General features: G+C 36.9%; 1 protein-coding gene across 1 annotated transcript in view; it reads left to right on the forward strand.

Annotated features, from left to right (window-relative positions):
- Adamts6 (ADAM metallopeptidase with thrombospondin type 1 motif 6) overlaps positions 1-16293 on the forward strand; it is a 241420-nt gene that overhangs the window by 81201 nt on the left and 143926 nt on the right. Inside the window, exon 10 of the mRNA XM_036207143.1 lies at positions 13123-13269. Within this exon, the coding sequence (XP_036063036.1) occupies positions 13123-13269 (147 nt within the window). The remainder of the gene's footprint in view (positions 1-13122; positions 13270-16293) is intronic.

Raw genomic sequence — 16293 nt, forward strand, 5'->3', positions numbered from 1 at the left:
ATTCCAGTTTCCATTGCAACAAAAATCAAGAACAAAGCAAAAAGCCCTCCTAACAGGCACTTCATCTCTCACTCAGAAAGATGGCTCATTAATGACTGTCATAATATTATGCAACCAAACCAATTTTTGTTTGTTTGTTTTGTTTTGAGACAGGGTCTCACAGTGCAGGCTTGGCTGGCATAGGACTCACAGAGATCTGCCTGCTTCTGCTTCCAACTGAAAGTCTATGCTGCCATGTCTGGCTCCATACCAAATTTAATAGGCTCTGCTAGAGCTTCTTCTATGAAAAGGTTCAGATAGATACCATATAATGGATGACTAATGTGTTATGAAGGCACTGTCATCTCCTGTAGGCACCAGTTAGCCCATCCATGTCAGGGCCTATACCTGCATTCTTAATCCTTTTTGTATTTATTTTATTTTTGCTATTTTCGATGCTTTTTTTTTTTTTAAAGGCAACTTAGTGTTTTGGCCTGCATATATGTGTTGCTTAGATAAAGTTTTATTTTTCTTCATATCATTTATTAACATTTTCACTATGTCTCAAGCTTTCTAGATGTTGCTTGTTTGAACTGTGTTTCAATCCTTGTCCTCAAATTAATAGTCTATACTCTACATAGAATAATTGTGAGAATGTAGACTATTCTTCTCAAGTTGGTACCTTGAAGCAATGTCCTTTAAATGTTAATTCTTGTTTGAAATTATTTAAATGCTTAAAATCAAGTATGGAAATCTCACAAACATCTTTAAGATTGAGAGCTAGAATACTTCCATTCAGATGTGTCATTTGACAGGAAGAATAGAACACAACCTAAAGGAACACCCGTCTGTTGTCTCCTGCCCAGGTGATTGCTATGTTGCTGTCTTCTCTTTCTTCTTTTCCTGAGCTGAGGAGCAGGACACCTTGACTTGTCATCCTTTAATGTGTGTGGTAGATGGTTATTTGGTCAGGGAGAATCTGTTTCATGAAGATCTCTTTACTTACTCTTAAGATCTTAGTGCTTAGCTCTCAGTAACTCAGCAGATCTACTCTGGTACAACGCATACTATTATTAAACTGTCGAAACTCAGTCTGGAGAGAGTCTTAGTGGTAGAGAAATGGCGAGCATGCAAAAGGCTTTTGGTTGGATATTTGATCCTTAACACTTTGTAAAATTCCTCAAACCAAACAAGAAAATGAGTAAGAGCCCTTCCTCCTGCAGTGAAGTGGCAGCTGGATGAAGTATATTTTCCAGCTTGAAGGTACTGTGCCTTTGCCTCCCAGCTCAAAGTGTTGTCACCATGTGGTTTTTATCACTTAATGCAATACATTTTAAGCGATAGGGTGATGCATGTAGATTCCTTACAGTAAGAATCTTTGGTCATGAATTGTTAAAAAGAGTCCTTACTGAATGATTAAAATGTTTGAATAATTTTCTACTTTTCAAAAATTTGTTTAGAAAGTGTGCTGTGTCCAATTTGTATTGCCATAGAAATTTAGTATCCATTTTAAATGGGTGTGTGGTAATGTCTTTATTTGGCTAGATCTTAACTAGCAACTCTCTCTCTTTCTGGATGCATTTGTATCCGGGCAAGCATGTGTGTGTGTGTGTGTGTGTGTGTGTGTGTGTGTGTGTGTGTATGAATGTGTGAGTGTATGTGTGTGTATGTGTGTGTGAATGTGAATGTGTGTGTGAATGTGTGTGTATGTGTGTGTGAATGTGTGTGTATGAATGTGTGAGTGTGAATGTGTGTATGTGTGTGAGTGTGTGTGTGTGTGTGTGAATGTGTGATACTGAATGTGTGTGTGTGTGTGTGTGTGTGTGTGTGTGTGTGTGTGTGTGAGTGGGAAGGTCCATCCAGACTTGGCTGTCATTCCTTAGGTACTACCTACTTTCTTTTTGAGGCAGAGGCTCTTCTGGCCAGGTAGGCTAGGCCAGCTGCCTAGTGAGTTCCAGGTATCTACTTTCCACAGCTAGGATTGCAAGTGTGTTGACAAACCTAAGTCCTAAGAGGCTGAACTTGGCCTGTCATGTTTATGTAACAAGCAGTTTTCAGATTGAGCTATTTCCCTAGCTCCACCACCCTTAAAAATATATTTCTATCCTTTTGTGGAATACTAGAAATTGGTTTTTTTTGTCAAATGTAATAATAGACTTTATGCTGTACTATGTCTGGTTTTAATGTAAGTTACAAACCAAAGGCACTTGATAGATAACCTCAAAGGAAGACACATTTTTTTTGAAAGATCGATTTAATGAATTGTGTGGTTTTCATGGTTTTAGAAGTTGAAAAAATTATGATGTCAATACAGTGGCAAGATTTCGATCAGACATCCACTGTATTACAAAAGGTGCCCAATGTGTCTAAAAGTACAGAAACAATATTAAAAGAGGTTAAAAAATATTCCTTATTTTTAGTAGTGCATATCAAAGTATTTTGAACTAAAATGACAGGGTGCCATATTAGACCTTAAAAGTAAGGCTAAAAGATAAAGCAAGAAAAACAACATCTTGGCTTTGAACAATGGTTATATATAATGGCAGTTCATCACACTGGTCTCTCTACTGTTGTGTGCAGCTGACTTGTTCACACAAAAAGAACAAGCTCGAGAGAATTTCCGGTGCAATTGAATGGATTTTTAACTTGACTTTTACACTTTAGTTTCCTTTTTCAGTCTGTGCATGTGATTTATCCATGGGTCTGTATCTATGTGTGTGTGGGTCTCCTGTGCATAGACATGTGGAGGTCAGTATTAAGTATCTTCCTCTATTATCGGCCTCCTTATTTTTCAAGACAGAATTTATTTGTTACTAAACTCAGAGCTACTCAGTTTTGGTTAGGCCAGTAAAATACTGAAATTATATGTTTATATAGTTCTCTACGAATATATATCCACATAATACATACTCATAATTATGCATATAATATGCATATACATTTCTGTTACTCTTATGTATAAATATCCGTCCATAGTTGCTAAAACAATAGTGCTGATATAAGGGCATTCCTTAGAAAAGTTATTATAGTGAATTATTTCACAATTAAGGTACTAATGTCAAAAGGTACTAATGACAAAATGTCAAGATCAATCTGATGATTATTGTACTCAAGATCTGAGATTTCAGAACAATTGTGTGTGTGTGTGTGTGTGTGTGTGCGCGCGCGTGCGTGCGCACTACAGAAATAAACCTTGTAAAGTAGAATCTCATTATTGTCAACTTTAGAAACTTTGTTAAATTATCTCCTTCATTTTCCTGGAAAAACAAATAAACGAATTTTCAGGTAGATAACAGCATGCTAATAGACTGACAATTCAGCTGTCGTGAACCAAATTAGTAACTTTATATGTACCAGACTAAGGAAGATTATAATGGCAACAGTTGCGTTGTTGCACCTACAATCCTGGTCTTTGCAATTGGTGTTCCCTTTAACCACACATGCACCACTCCAGCTTACCTGACTTATATAACAGACGTACTAATAGTGGAAGAAGAAATAGAAATATATTATAGTGGTTCCATCAACTTTTGGAGATCTAAGCCTCAGCTCAGAATACTTATACTAAGTATGAACATTGTTTTGTGCACATATGGAAAGACTTTAGTCACTAATTCCTGCTAGGTACCACCCTCACTGGATATCTTTCTATATAGGTTCACTATCTTGAGTTACTTGTTTTAGTAAATTGTATATGAAGTAGAATGGAATCTCAAAGCCTGTTTAAAAAAGAACACATGAGCAGATTGTAATAACTATATCATCGAGTAACTACTATATCTAAAAACATTTACCCGGTATAGAAGACTGAGTACCTCCCCATAAATTCTAATTTTGCTTTATTACAGTAAGTGTTTCATGGCAAAAATCAGTCATGAATAAAGACAGGTGGCTAATGGAAAATAATTTTAAAGAATACCTTATTCTCTTTCATTTTCTGTGCTACAATGGGAATACTTAACTTTGCTATTGTATAGTTGTAACCATTTAGCATACATCATTTAAAAGGTTGCACCTTTTCCCCTCCCTCCTTCCCTCCTTACCTCCCTCCCTCCCTGCCTCCCTCCCTTCCTCCCTCCCTGCCTCCCTCCCTTCCTCCCTCCCTCCCTTCTTTCCCTCCTATCTCATCACTGTATAACCAACATTTACCTGGAATGCACGTGTAGTCCAGGAGAGCCTCAACCTCCCCATAGTCCTCTTGCTTAGCATCACAACCTCTGAGATTATAGGTGTAAGTCATCATGTCTGGCAGAGAAGTTATATTTTAAAATCAATTTTATCATATTTAATAACTTTAGGAAACAATGCTTTGGTCTTGTGATGTAAGATTCTTCTGAAGAATTGAATGGTCCCATCTATTTACTTTTCTCCTTTAGTGGCAGAAATGAAAAGGATGTGTTGGACACACTGTACACATTTAATTAAATGACTGACAGGGTAAAGTACCATAATGAACTAACAAAAATGAGGTTTATGTATTAGCAACATGATTATCTTCAATTTAAAAATGAAACCTGTTTAGATTCAAAATTTGAACTAGGCACATTTTTTAAAAAATGTTTTTCAGTTAGTGTACCAGCTGATGGGTTTTGTTTTTACATTGTCATCCACACTGCAGTCTGCTCTGTCTGTCCTTCCATTACCCCCTGTTCATCTCTTCCTGGGTCCTGCTCATCTCCCCAAATGATTTTCATCTTCCTTTTCTATCATATGTATATAAATCTGGATTCTGCATATTGAATTTAATATGAAAACATGATTTTTCAACAGACTCCACAGGGTGCAATACAGATTAAATTTATACTCGGCAAACTCTGTTTTCTATTTTAGTCCCACAAATCTCCAAAAAGAATCTACTAAAAATTGTGCACCAGAATCTTTGTGGTACAAGATGCATTACATTATTTTGGCAGCTAATTATTAATATAATGTAAGAAAAAGTAAAACGGCATTACACATAAGCTGCTGTTTAAATGTTTTTAACAGTGAAAAATTAAAATCTGCCTTTGGTGATTATATAATTTCCATATATGAGAAAATTTTGCTTTGTTAATGTGGTTTCAAATGAAAACATTTGAAAAAATAGGTTAGTCTATAGATAAGATATCTGAGAAAAAGCATGTGTGTTCATGTCCTGTCACACATGATAGTCTTTCTCTTAGTTAAAACACTTAGTTTAATGAACAGTCTTTAGTATATAATCGGCCTCAGCTAGAGAGCCACCACCTATGTAATTGGCCTTTATTAGAGAGCCACCACCTGGTCTGACACCATGGATTTTGAATCAAACTTTCCTTTTTCCCTCTTGTTACCTATAGTTTCAGTTCATCATTTACTCCTTTTTATTTTTGAGGTTGTAATTTAATTAGAACATTTCTCTGTTCTCTTTCCTCCCTCTAAATTCTCTCATATACTCTTCCCCCCTCCTTCAAATTCACGGCCTGTTTTTTCCCTTAACTGTTATTGCATGCATATATGTATATGTGTATTCATATATATTCCTAAATGTAGCCTTTTCAGTCGATGTAATGTAACTTGAATGTACGTTTTCAGGGCTGACCATTTGGCTCTGGACAACCAATTGGTGAGCTCTTCCTTGGGGAGGACACGTCTCCTGCTCCCAGCTCTACTCAGTTGCCTATAGTTCTTGGTGTAAGGTTGAGGCCTCCTGAGTTTTTCCCTGTACAGTTTGGCTCATCACGGAAACTTCTCTTTGCAATAGAGAGAAACCAGTAAAAAAAAAACCACAGCCGATCAAAATGCAGAGTTGTGGATCCCAGTCTCTCTGGATACATCTACAAAACACTCCCACACCCAAGGCTCAGGAAACAATATTCACTTTAAGGGAGATATGCACAGTCCCCAGCTCCTTCTCTCATGACTGACATTTAACCAGCAGTTAGTCTGGCACTCAGGCAACACTTTTTGACTTGAGATTTACTGAGCACGTGATTCTAGAGATTTATTGAGTTAGAGATGATGTTTTGTGTCTACTGTGATGATAAAGATCCTACCTCTGAGGAACACATATTTTTATTAATTTTTCTCTTCCTTCCTTCTGGCTGACTCTTGGTCAGTTATTTCAAGAACATAGTCCTCTAACCCACTCTCATTCAGAAGCCAAAATGGAGAACAAAATTGTTTGGCTAGGGATATGTAGTACTCATGGCATGTGTTTATAAATAAAAGTAAGAATTTACAAAATTTGAAAATTTAGACATGAAGGAGAATCAGAACCTGCAGAACTTTTTGGTAATACTAATTCCATTTGGAACTTCTTCAGTAAATTTAAATTCTATTGAAAAATTTAAAATGCACTCCATTTTACTTAATTGCTAGTTCTGAAAATGTTATCATATGCTATTTAGTATTTCAGAGACACTAATTTAGTGAAATTAACTAAATAGGGTTAGGAGGGCCATTCCTTGAAAAAAAAAACAACAATTCTTTCAATTGCTTCTGAGTTCTTTTGTTTCTTATGGTGTCATGAAGCAATGCAAGAATTGGCTTTAAATATTGAAACATAAATCAGTTTACAAAGTCAATTTGGCTATCTCATAATTTATCTGAGAGGAAAAGCCAATTTCTAAGTTACAGAACAAATTGCTCTCTATATATGTACCTACTAGATGCTTCCTTTTAAAATGTTTTACTCTGTGTGTGCGTGCAGCATGTATATATGTGTGTGTGTGTGTATATGTATGTATTATGTGTAGTGTGTCTATTTGTGTGTATGCATGCATATGCATGTATGTATGTAGTGTGCATGCTAGTGCATGTATTCACTATTCAGATTCTAAGATGATAGGTGCATGGCCACGCCAGACTTTTCACATGAGTTGGTTCCAAGGATTTGTAATATGAGATATAGCACTTTGGCTGAGGTTTAATAAGAAGGAATGACTACAGTCAAGTCATTTTGGGAGAGCTATGCAATGAAGGAATGATAAAACCTCCTTAACTGGGGAAGGTGATAGAACAAGGCTGATAATTTCTCTTCCTCATCTTTCAAGGACTAGTTGGAGTTCTTAAAAATCTTACCACCTGGGCTACCAATGAGATAGTTCAGTGGTTAAGGGCCCTTGCTGCCAAGCCTGATAGGTTTGATCCTGGGGACCCATAGGGTACAAGGAGAGAACCAATTCCCACACATTGTCCTCTGACCTCCACATGTGTCTCCCAATATATAAATAAATGTAATAAATAGATATAACTGCACATAATAATGTTGCTTGTGGGTTGGGAAGGTGGCCAGTGAGCAAAGCACTTGCTGTACAAAAGAGTTTGTATGGTGTCCAACATTTTCTCCCATATCATGAATAGTGCTCTGTTTAAAGCAAACTTTGATAACCAATTAAGCACATTATACTCAGTTCACATTATTAAGACTTTCACTAAGTTTATCATAGTCATTTAGGTAAAGGCTACTGGATGGTTTGTCAAGTAAAGGAACTTGTGCAAGCCTGGAACCCATGTAAAGGTTCAAGGAGAAAACCAGATCCACAAGGTTGTCGTGTCCTCTTACCTTTGTGCACACATGTGCTGTGGCTTGTTCATGCACACACATCATGCTCACATTCACTAATCATAAACAAAATTAAAATAGAACTGATATAAAGATTCATTTAAGAAACTGTTCACCTGGGAGTTCTGTGGATAGCTATAAGTTTTTGTCTGAGAATATGGAACATAATGGTAATAATGGATGTTGAGTTCCTCAGGCATAAAAATAATAGAAATGAGATTAAGTCATATGAACAAGACAGATAAGGTTTCTTGATTAAGACCTCATTTTAAGTCAGGTGACTTAAGCCAAAGAGAGCCAGCACTGACCAGACATAACCAGGCAGCTTTTATTAATTTCTTCATCAAATGAAAAGTTTTGTAATTGTCCATTAGTTATTCACAGTTTCCAAAGATGCTCTTCTTGTATGCAAACATTATGACCTTGTACCTGTTGGGCTAAGGGGGCATTAACGTGATTCAGAAACTGCTGAGTCATATCTGGCATAATCATCTTACATGAATGTCCTAACTTGTGATAGGATGAGGGACTTTCGGTACTTGAGTGCTTAAGAAAGAAGAAAGGTGGTATAGGAGATAGACAATCATTTCAGTGAGTGGATAGGCCAAGTAGTTAGTTAGCCTCCTGTTATTGTTTTGAACAAATCTTTTCTTTCTTTTTCTTTGTGTGTGTGTGTGTGTGTGTGTGTGTGTGTGTGTGTGTGTGTAACAAATCTTTTCTTAAATGTTCAACATGTCCATGTGAAGAGCTGGATAGTGTGAAACAAAGCTAGAGACAGCAAACTGAAAAGGCATGGTGTACACAGAGGTGAAAAGTCGACTAATCCTACTTTAGTCATCTAATAGCTGTAGGTTCCAGTTAGTAGACAATGATTTGTGAACAGATGTGAACTTGATGGAGAGTTCTGTGGGGAGGATCGAGAATGGAAGGGGATTATAGGGAGCTAGGCAGAGTGGGCTGTCAATACATAGTGTACATATATGAAATTATAAATGGCTACACTTGTAATCCCCTCTCTTGGTACATGGAAGTGGGAGGATTTATGTGTGAGGCCAGCTAGAGCTATACAAAGAGAGAGCATGTCTCAAGAAACAAAACAAAAGGCAACATTTGTCAGCAAAAATAGATGCTACAAAGTGACCCAGGAAACAGTTATAATCTATATTCAGAGGTGTTATCAAAACTAGGTGGAAGATAATAATAATAATAATAATAATAATAATAATAATAATAATAAGAAGAAGTATATTGCTCTGCTGTGTGACCTCCAAAGTTAAGTGATTTTCCAAGTTTATGAAGAGCAGGTAAAGCTAGAGGGCTTCCTAAAGGGTTTTCTTTGGTAACATCCCTCCCCGCCCATGTTGTCATTTGTGTAGCTGTCTTTTTCAAGACAGGAGCTGTCCTAGAACTTGCTTGTAGACCAGGCTGGCCTCAAACTCACAGAAATCCACTTGCCTCTGACTCCCAAGTGCTGGACTAAAGACGTATGCCACCACTGCCTGGCTTGTGTAATTATCTTAAACCCAAGTGGTTCTAGCTTCATTTAATCTGAAGCAGCTCCTAGAATGGAAACATTATAGTTTGTGCCTAATGCAGTGTTTTGTGGGTAACAGGCAGAGTTTTTATGTCTCTGGTCTCCTTCTGGTGGCCCCTACTGGTTTTAATGGAGGCTGTATTACCTATACAGACAGTAACACATTTTCAGACAAATGGAATCCCTACTTCAAAAGAGGTTTAGTAATGGCCAGCGTGTCAATAGTTACAGCAAACAAATTCTCTTCTAATATTGACACCAAATGCTTCCATTTGTCTGTTTTCTTGGCAACCATGCTCATGTACTTCAAGGCAATGTAGTGTGATATTATGACTATATAAAAGATATGCCTTTCTTTTGTAAGATGAGGGAAATATGACATTAAAAGTAGAAGCTTGCATTTTTGTTTATAGAAAAGAGTACGCAAGGCAATTGGGGCTCTCAGTATTGGTTCCCTTACAGCGACCTGTGCCCACACAAATGACATGGATAGGTATACGACTTCAGCTAAAAGGAAGTCACTTTTTAATTATCACGTGGGAAAAGAAGCATAGTAGTGTTAATACAAGGAATATTACATTGTCTTGAATTTCACATGCAAACTGTAGTTGATTGTGTTGATCCAATTGTGTCTAATTCACCTTGAATCTCTGCCTTCATATCCCTAGAAGATCATTCAAGGAAGTTGTCTCCAGTGTGTTGATATCATATTAATGTCATGTCATGTTTGGGGAAGGTTATTTGTTTCATTTTAGGGCTCTGGATACTCTCATATATTTTTCTATTTGTTTATGTTACTTCCTGCACATGAATTACTGGCTCCTCACTTCTAATCCCATATGCATGCATAGATAATACTTTCTTTAACTCATTCATAATGTACTTAATGATGACCATCCCATCTTTTCCGTAAACATACCTTTTATCTAATCTCATCTGTTAGGTGACAATCATGTGTTTCCATTGTCAAGAGAGCACATGTTGATATTTACATTTGTTAACCACCTTGTATTTACCTGCTCTGACTAGCTGTCCATACTTCCTATAGCAACTCTCCTTACCTGTTTTGTGCTTAAGATAATTTTCTACCATGGTACATTTATTAGATGTAATACTGGAAATATAATCATTTTTGAAGTAATATTCAACTTAATCATCTGGCTCCTTGTCTAAAAAGAGTATACTTATATAGTGATCATATCCTTTTCAAGTTTTTGGGTTTGTTTGTTTGTTTTTCTCCTTTTTTATTTATTATATTTGTGTTTTAATTTTACACATCAGCCATGGGTTCCCCTGTCCTCCCCCCTCCCGCGCCCACCCCCACCTTCCCCCCAGTCCCTCCCCTCCATTCCCATATCCTACAGGGCCAAGACTCCCCTGGGGATTCAATTTAACCTGGTGGATTCAGTACAGGCAGGTCCAGTCCCCTCCTTCTAGGCTGAGCAAAGTGTCCCTGTGTAAGCCCAAGGTTCCAAACAGCCAGCTCATGCACTAAGGATAGGTCCCGGTCCCACTGCCTGGGTGCCTCCCAAACAGTTCAAGCTATTCGATTGTCTCACTTATCCAGAGGGCCTGATCCAGTTGGGAGATCCACAGCTTTTGGTTCATAATTCATGTGTTTCCATTAGTTTGGCTATTTGTCCCTGTGCTTTTCCAATCCTGGTCTCAACAATTCACACTCTTATAGTCTCTCCTCTTTCTCGACAATTGGAGTCCTGGAGCTCCACTTGGGGCCTGGCCGAGGATCTCTGTATCCACTTCCATCAGTTATTGGATGAGAGTTCTAGCACAACCATTAGGGTGTTTGGCCATCTGATCACCAGACTAGGTCAGATCAGGCTTTCTCTTGACCATTGCCAGTAGTCTACAGTGGATGTATCATTGTGGATTTCTGGGGACCTTTCTAGCACTTTGCTTCTTCCTGTTCTCAGGATTCTATTTGTAGCCTTCTACACATTGACATCCAGTTATGCCAGCACCATTTGTTAAAGATGCTTTCTTTTTTCCATTGTACATTTTTGGCTTCTTTGTCAAAAATTATATGTTCATAGGTGTGCAGGTTAATGTCAGGGTCTTCAATTTGATTCCATTGGTCCACATGTCGGTTTTTATGCCAGTACCAAGCTGTTTTTATTATGGTAGCTCTATAGTAGAGTTTGAGGTCGGGGATCATGATGTCTTCAGAGGTTGTTTTATTGTACGGGATTCTTTTGGCTATTCTGGATTTTTTGTTTTTCCATATGAAGTTGAGTATTATTCTTTCCAGATCTGGGAAGAATTGTGTTGGTAATTTGATGGGGATTGCATTGAATCTGTAGATTACTTTTGGTAAGATCGCCACTTTTACTATGTTAATCTTGCCTATCCATGAGCATGGGACATCTTTCCATTTTCTGACATCTTCTTCAATTTCTTTTTTCAGGGACTTAAAGTTCTTGTCATATAGATCCTTCACATGCTTAGTTAGAATAACCCCAAGGTATTTTATATCATTTGTGGCTATTGTAAAGGGTGATGTATCTCTGATTTCCTTCTTAGCCTGTTTGTCTACTGTATATAGAAGGGATACTGATTTTTGAGTTGATCTTGTATCCTGCAATGTTGCTGAAGGTTTTTATTAGCTGTATCAGTTCCTTGGTTGAATTTTTGGGGTCACTCATGTATACTATCATGTCATCTGCAAATAGGGAAAACTTGACTTCTTCCTTTCCAATTTGTATCCCCTTAATCTCCTTATGTTGTCTTATTGCTCTGGCTAGAACTTCAATATATTGAATAAGTATGGGGAGAGGAGACAACCTTGCCTTGTTCCTGATTTTAGTGGTATTGCTTTGAGTTTCTCTCCATTTAATTTGATGTTGGCTGTTGGCTTGCTGTAGATTGCCTGTATTATGTTTCGGTATGTTCCCTGTATTCCTGATATCTCCAAGACCTTTATCATGAAGGGGTGTTGGATTTTGTCAAATGCCTTTTCTGCGTCTAGTGAGATGATCATGTGGTTCTTTTCTTTGAGTTTGTTTATATGGTGTATTACATTGACAGACTTTCATATGTTGAGCCACCCTTGCATCCCTGGGATGAAGCCTACTTGATCATAGTGGATGATTGTTTTGATGTGTTCTTGGAGTCTGTTTGCAAGTATTTTATTGAGTATTTTTGCATCAATGTTCATGAGGGAGATTAGTCTGTAGTTCTCTTTCTTTGTTGCATCTTTGTTTTTGTTTTTTCGAGACAGGGTTTCTCTGTGTAGTTTTGGTACCTGTCCTGGATCTCGCTCTGTAGACCAGGCTGGCCTCAAACTCACAGAGGTCTGCCTGGCTCTGCCTCCTGAGTGCTGGGATTAAAGTCATGTGCCACCACTGCCTGGCTCAAGATTTTTTTTTTGTTTCGTTTTTGTTATTTTAATTGAAGTATATTTATAAGTCCACTAAGGCTTTAGGACAGAAAAAGAAATGTCAAAGAAGGGTAAGCTTTGAAAATTGGAGGCCATGCACAGAAAAGCCACAATTCTTAAATATGTCAGGGTTTTCAAAAGGTGTTTCAAAAACACACAGGGATGTAAGTTATTTATTGCATTCTCCTTTATCAATGCTCATAAGAGAAAGTCCTTGAGTGATTGGCCATTGCCTATACTTCAATGAATCTTGTCATTTTCTGTCATGCCCTTTTGTATTGAGGACAATAGAATGAACATTACTAACTCATGTAATTGTGGAGTTCTGTAAAAAAAAAAAAATGACATGATCTGTAATGGGTCATTTATCTTGCTAAATTTCAGTTTTCTCATCTGTGAAGTGTGGATTAACATATATGCCCTTTTCTGCTTAAGTAGTGATTGAGTCATGTGACATTGATAACGTGTGAAAACATACAAATGCAGAGATTTAGACATACATTTCATCATTGAATTATTCTTTTGTCACTTAGCATTAGTCCTACACTACTTTAGAGGACTGGTCTATCCTCATCAAAGCCTGATGTAACGAATAAATGACCCAATAAGGAAATAAAGACTGTATAGCAGGCTTGTTTTATTTTTCCTTACTTCTTTCTGTCTGTCTTCTATTTCTTCCTCTTAAAACAGTTTTGGTATGAACCACGATGGAATTGGAAATTCTTGTGGGACGAAAGGTCACGAAGCAGCAAAACTTATGGCAGCTCATATTACTGCAAACACCAACCCCTTTTCCTGGTCTGCCTGCAGCCGAGACTACATCACCAGCTTTCTAGAGTAAGTAATCTCTGGAGAGTAATGATGAATCGCTCTAGAAGAAACTCATTGCCGAAGCCTCAGGCATAGGGCTTCAGATTTGTCTCATTGGGTCCACTCACATTTCAGCTCTCTCCCACATGCTTTCCTGAACCAGTGTGGCACAAACAGTGAATAAGGTAGAAGTGGAAGAGAAGTAAGTGTGATTGATATAATGAGGGATTAGAATTGTTCTGTAAATGGGAAGCGTTTTCAGAAGGAATTTACATTTGTATAATTTAGTAGAGAATAAGCTAAACTTTAATTAAGTTATTCAGTATTTTGTGATGCTGGTGAAAAAACTGAATTCTTTAGGCTTGTTAAAGAATCTAATAGCAACAAATAAAAGCAACAGCTAAACTGAGCATCCAGGAAGGGAGCACTTTGAGGAAGGCTTTCAGCTGTCTAGCTTTTCCACAATTGGAGAAGCTTCTTCATGGTTATTGATGCGAATACCAAGAATCTGATCCTATAGGTGTTATAGATATGAGTGAGCACAAGTATACCTTGTGTTTAGGAAAAGAGATATTTTTTCTCATGTCACTCATGTGGGCACTCACATTGGACTTTAGGACCCAGCAGACTTGAGTGTTGCTTTCAGTGTGGCCCATGCATGTTAGTTTATCTTTTTAATCTTAGAGGGTTATGAGTGTTTAAATGAGTTTAAATCATAATGCTTATATCATTAGATATTTTATGTACCATAATGTTCAATGCTATAATATACAAATCAGTTGATATTTATTAAAATCATAAATATTACTATTTTAAATAACATCAAGGTTGCAATAGTTTATTGCTGTACTATTACTTTAGCTGTTTGGTGCTAGTTTTTTACTTGGGGAGATGAGATTAAATGCAAACTGGACATTATTTTTAGAAAGTAGCTTATCTTATACTTCATATTAGCACAATTGTATTATAAAAGTTTTAAATTCAGACAGTTTATGTAGGATAAAATTATGCTTTAAAATTTTCCTTAACTATTAGTAGCCAGGTCATAGAGTCTGAAATCTTATGATTATGTAGAAAAGAAAGTTTAAATTACTCAGCACAGATCTTGATTCAAAAATCAAAAGATGAATGTTGAAAATAGGCTCTAAAAATTTATTAGTACAATTATTCAGTTGGAAATTCATTTCAAAAAGTTGTCCCGATTAACTGTATTGTGAACTAAAAATTTTTAATCTTAGTAAGAAAACATTATAATATTATACTTGCTTAGTGTCAGATTGGGTGAAGTGCTTTAAAAAGACAATAAAGAATTTGGTTGATATCTCTGGTCATTTTTAACACAGAGCACTGAAAATATCATTTAAAAGGTGGTTTTTGATGAACTCATTTATATAAATTGTAAACACTATTGAACTTCTCCTCTTTGTGGAAACTTGACCAGATCTGAAATTTCTCTCTTGTCTTGGCTTCTGTTTTCACAATAAAATCTCAATGTCTGTCACCGTAAAGACAAGCTGTGGAACATGCTCAGTACTTGTGCATATTTTCAATGGCAGTCCTCTTGAGCTGTAAAAGTGCACTGTCTTCCCCTTTGTATTCTGTTTCCGTCCTCTTGGGGGTTCTACAGCTCATTAGCAAGTACCAGCCATGTACACGAAACACTAGGACCACAGCCTACTATTCCTGTGCCGTAGACATGTAGAAAATCATGTGTGTTCTTTTATGTCCTACCAACATGCAGAAGCATAGGTACATGGACTACTTTTGAGCTCCTGCTGGGTCTTGTGTAGTTGGAAATATATTATGGCTGTTAAGACACTACAAAAGGACTCTCTGATTACTGCTAAAATATAATGAATTGACCACTGGTTTGGGAGGGATGTAGAATCAGTAATCCCTGCATTATAGCAGTCCATTGAATTAATGAAAGTAGTTAATCCAAAGACATAATCTTAATTGTTTTCCTGTATTTTATATATATAAGCAAAATGAATGTTGACAGGATTCTAATGGGGTTATTTATCCTGTATTTTTTTAAAAAAGTGTTCTTTTGGGTATCCTCATGGAAATGCCTGAAGTTAAAACTACTAGGAAATGGATAAATGTTAAAAGGGGAGGAGGCTTGGGAGAAAACTCAGCTCTCCCTTCTCCACTAATAATGAACTAACGAAAATCTTACTATAATTTGTCCAAGCAACAAAAGATTTTAACCATAAGCTTCGTTAAAAAGATCAGTTCGTTGGATCACAAGGATAAAATAGTAATTTTAAAAGAGTTCTTTGTTCCATTTTCTATGCATTGAGCTTAATCGCTTTAACAGCTATGAGTGATGTCTTTATCTGTATTTGTATCTATATTTCAATCCAGAGGCATTTTGCAGTTTGATCAAGGATTCAGTTTACATTTATGTTTTGTAGTTGGCTCAAAAAGCATCAAAGCACTTTATTTTAGCTTTTCTTTTCAAGAAAAAGAAACCTTGAAAGAAGTAATTGCTAAGGAACTACCACCCAATCAACAAAATGCATACCTTCCTCTACTTGGAGACTGTATAGAACAAGGATGTCATTGACTTAACAATGAGCTTTCTATGATTTATAGAGATCCATTATTCACTGTTTAATTGGAAAAACAAAACCCAAGACATGGCCTTAAAATGCCACTAGAATACAGTCTCATGTCATTCTGCAACACTAGGTGCTATTGATCAATCAGGAGATGGTGTTTACCAACTCCCAATATTTTTTTTCAGATTTCTTAAACTCGGTGATTCAATAAGTGGTTCATGAATCGCCCAGAAGCCGTCCTGATTAAATAATAAAGAACCCATTACCGTTAAAATGGACGTGTTATGCCAGCTTCTGATGTTTTCCGAAGACGGCTTTGCAGGTAGTGTCCTTCCTATCTGCCTGCGGGACTCCCTTATTTACTTATTTAGAAAATAGCAAAAGATGAACCTGGTATGAAGGCTTAACTCATTGACTATGGGCTAGTTTACCAGGCAATGAAAAGCAGATAGCAGCAGCTTAGGACAGCTTTCCAGCCATTCCTGAC

This window comes from Onychomys torridus, chromosome 15 (assembly GCF_903995425.1).
Source record: "Onychomys torridus chromosome 15, mOncTor1.1, whole genome shotgun sequence".
Taxonomy (NCBI): Eukaryota; Metazoa; Chordata; class Mammalia; order Rodentia; family Cricetidae; genus Onychomys; species Onychomys torridus.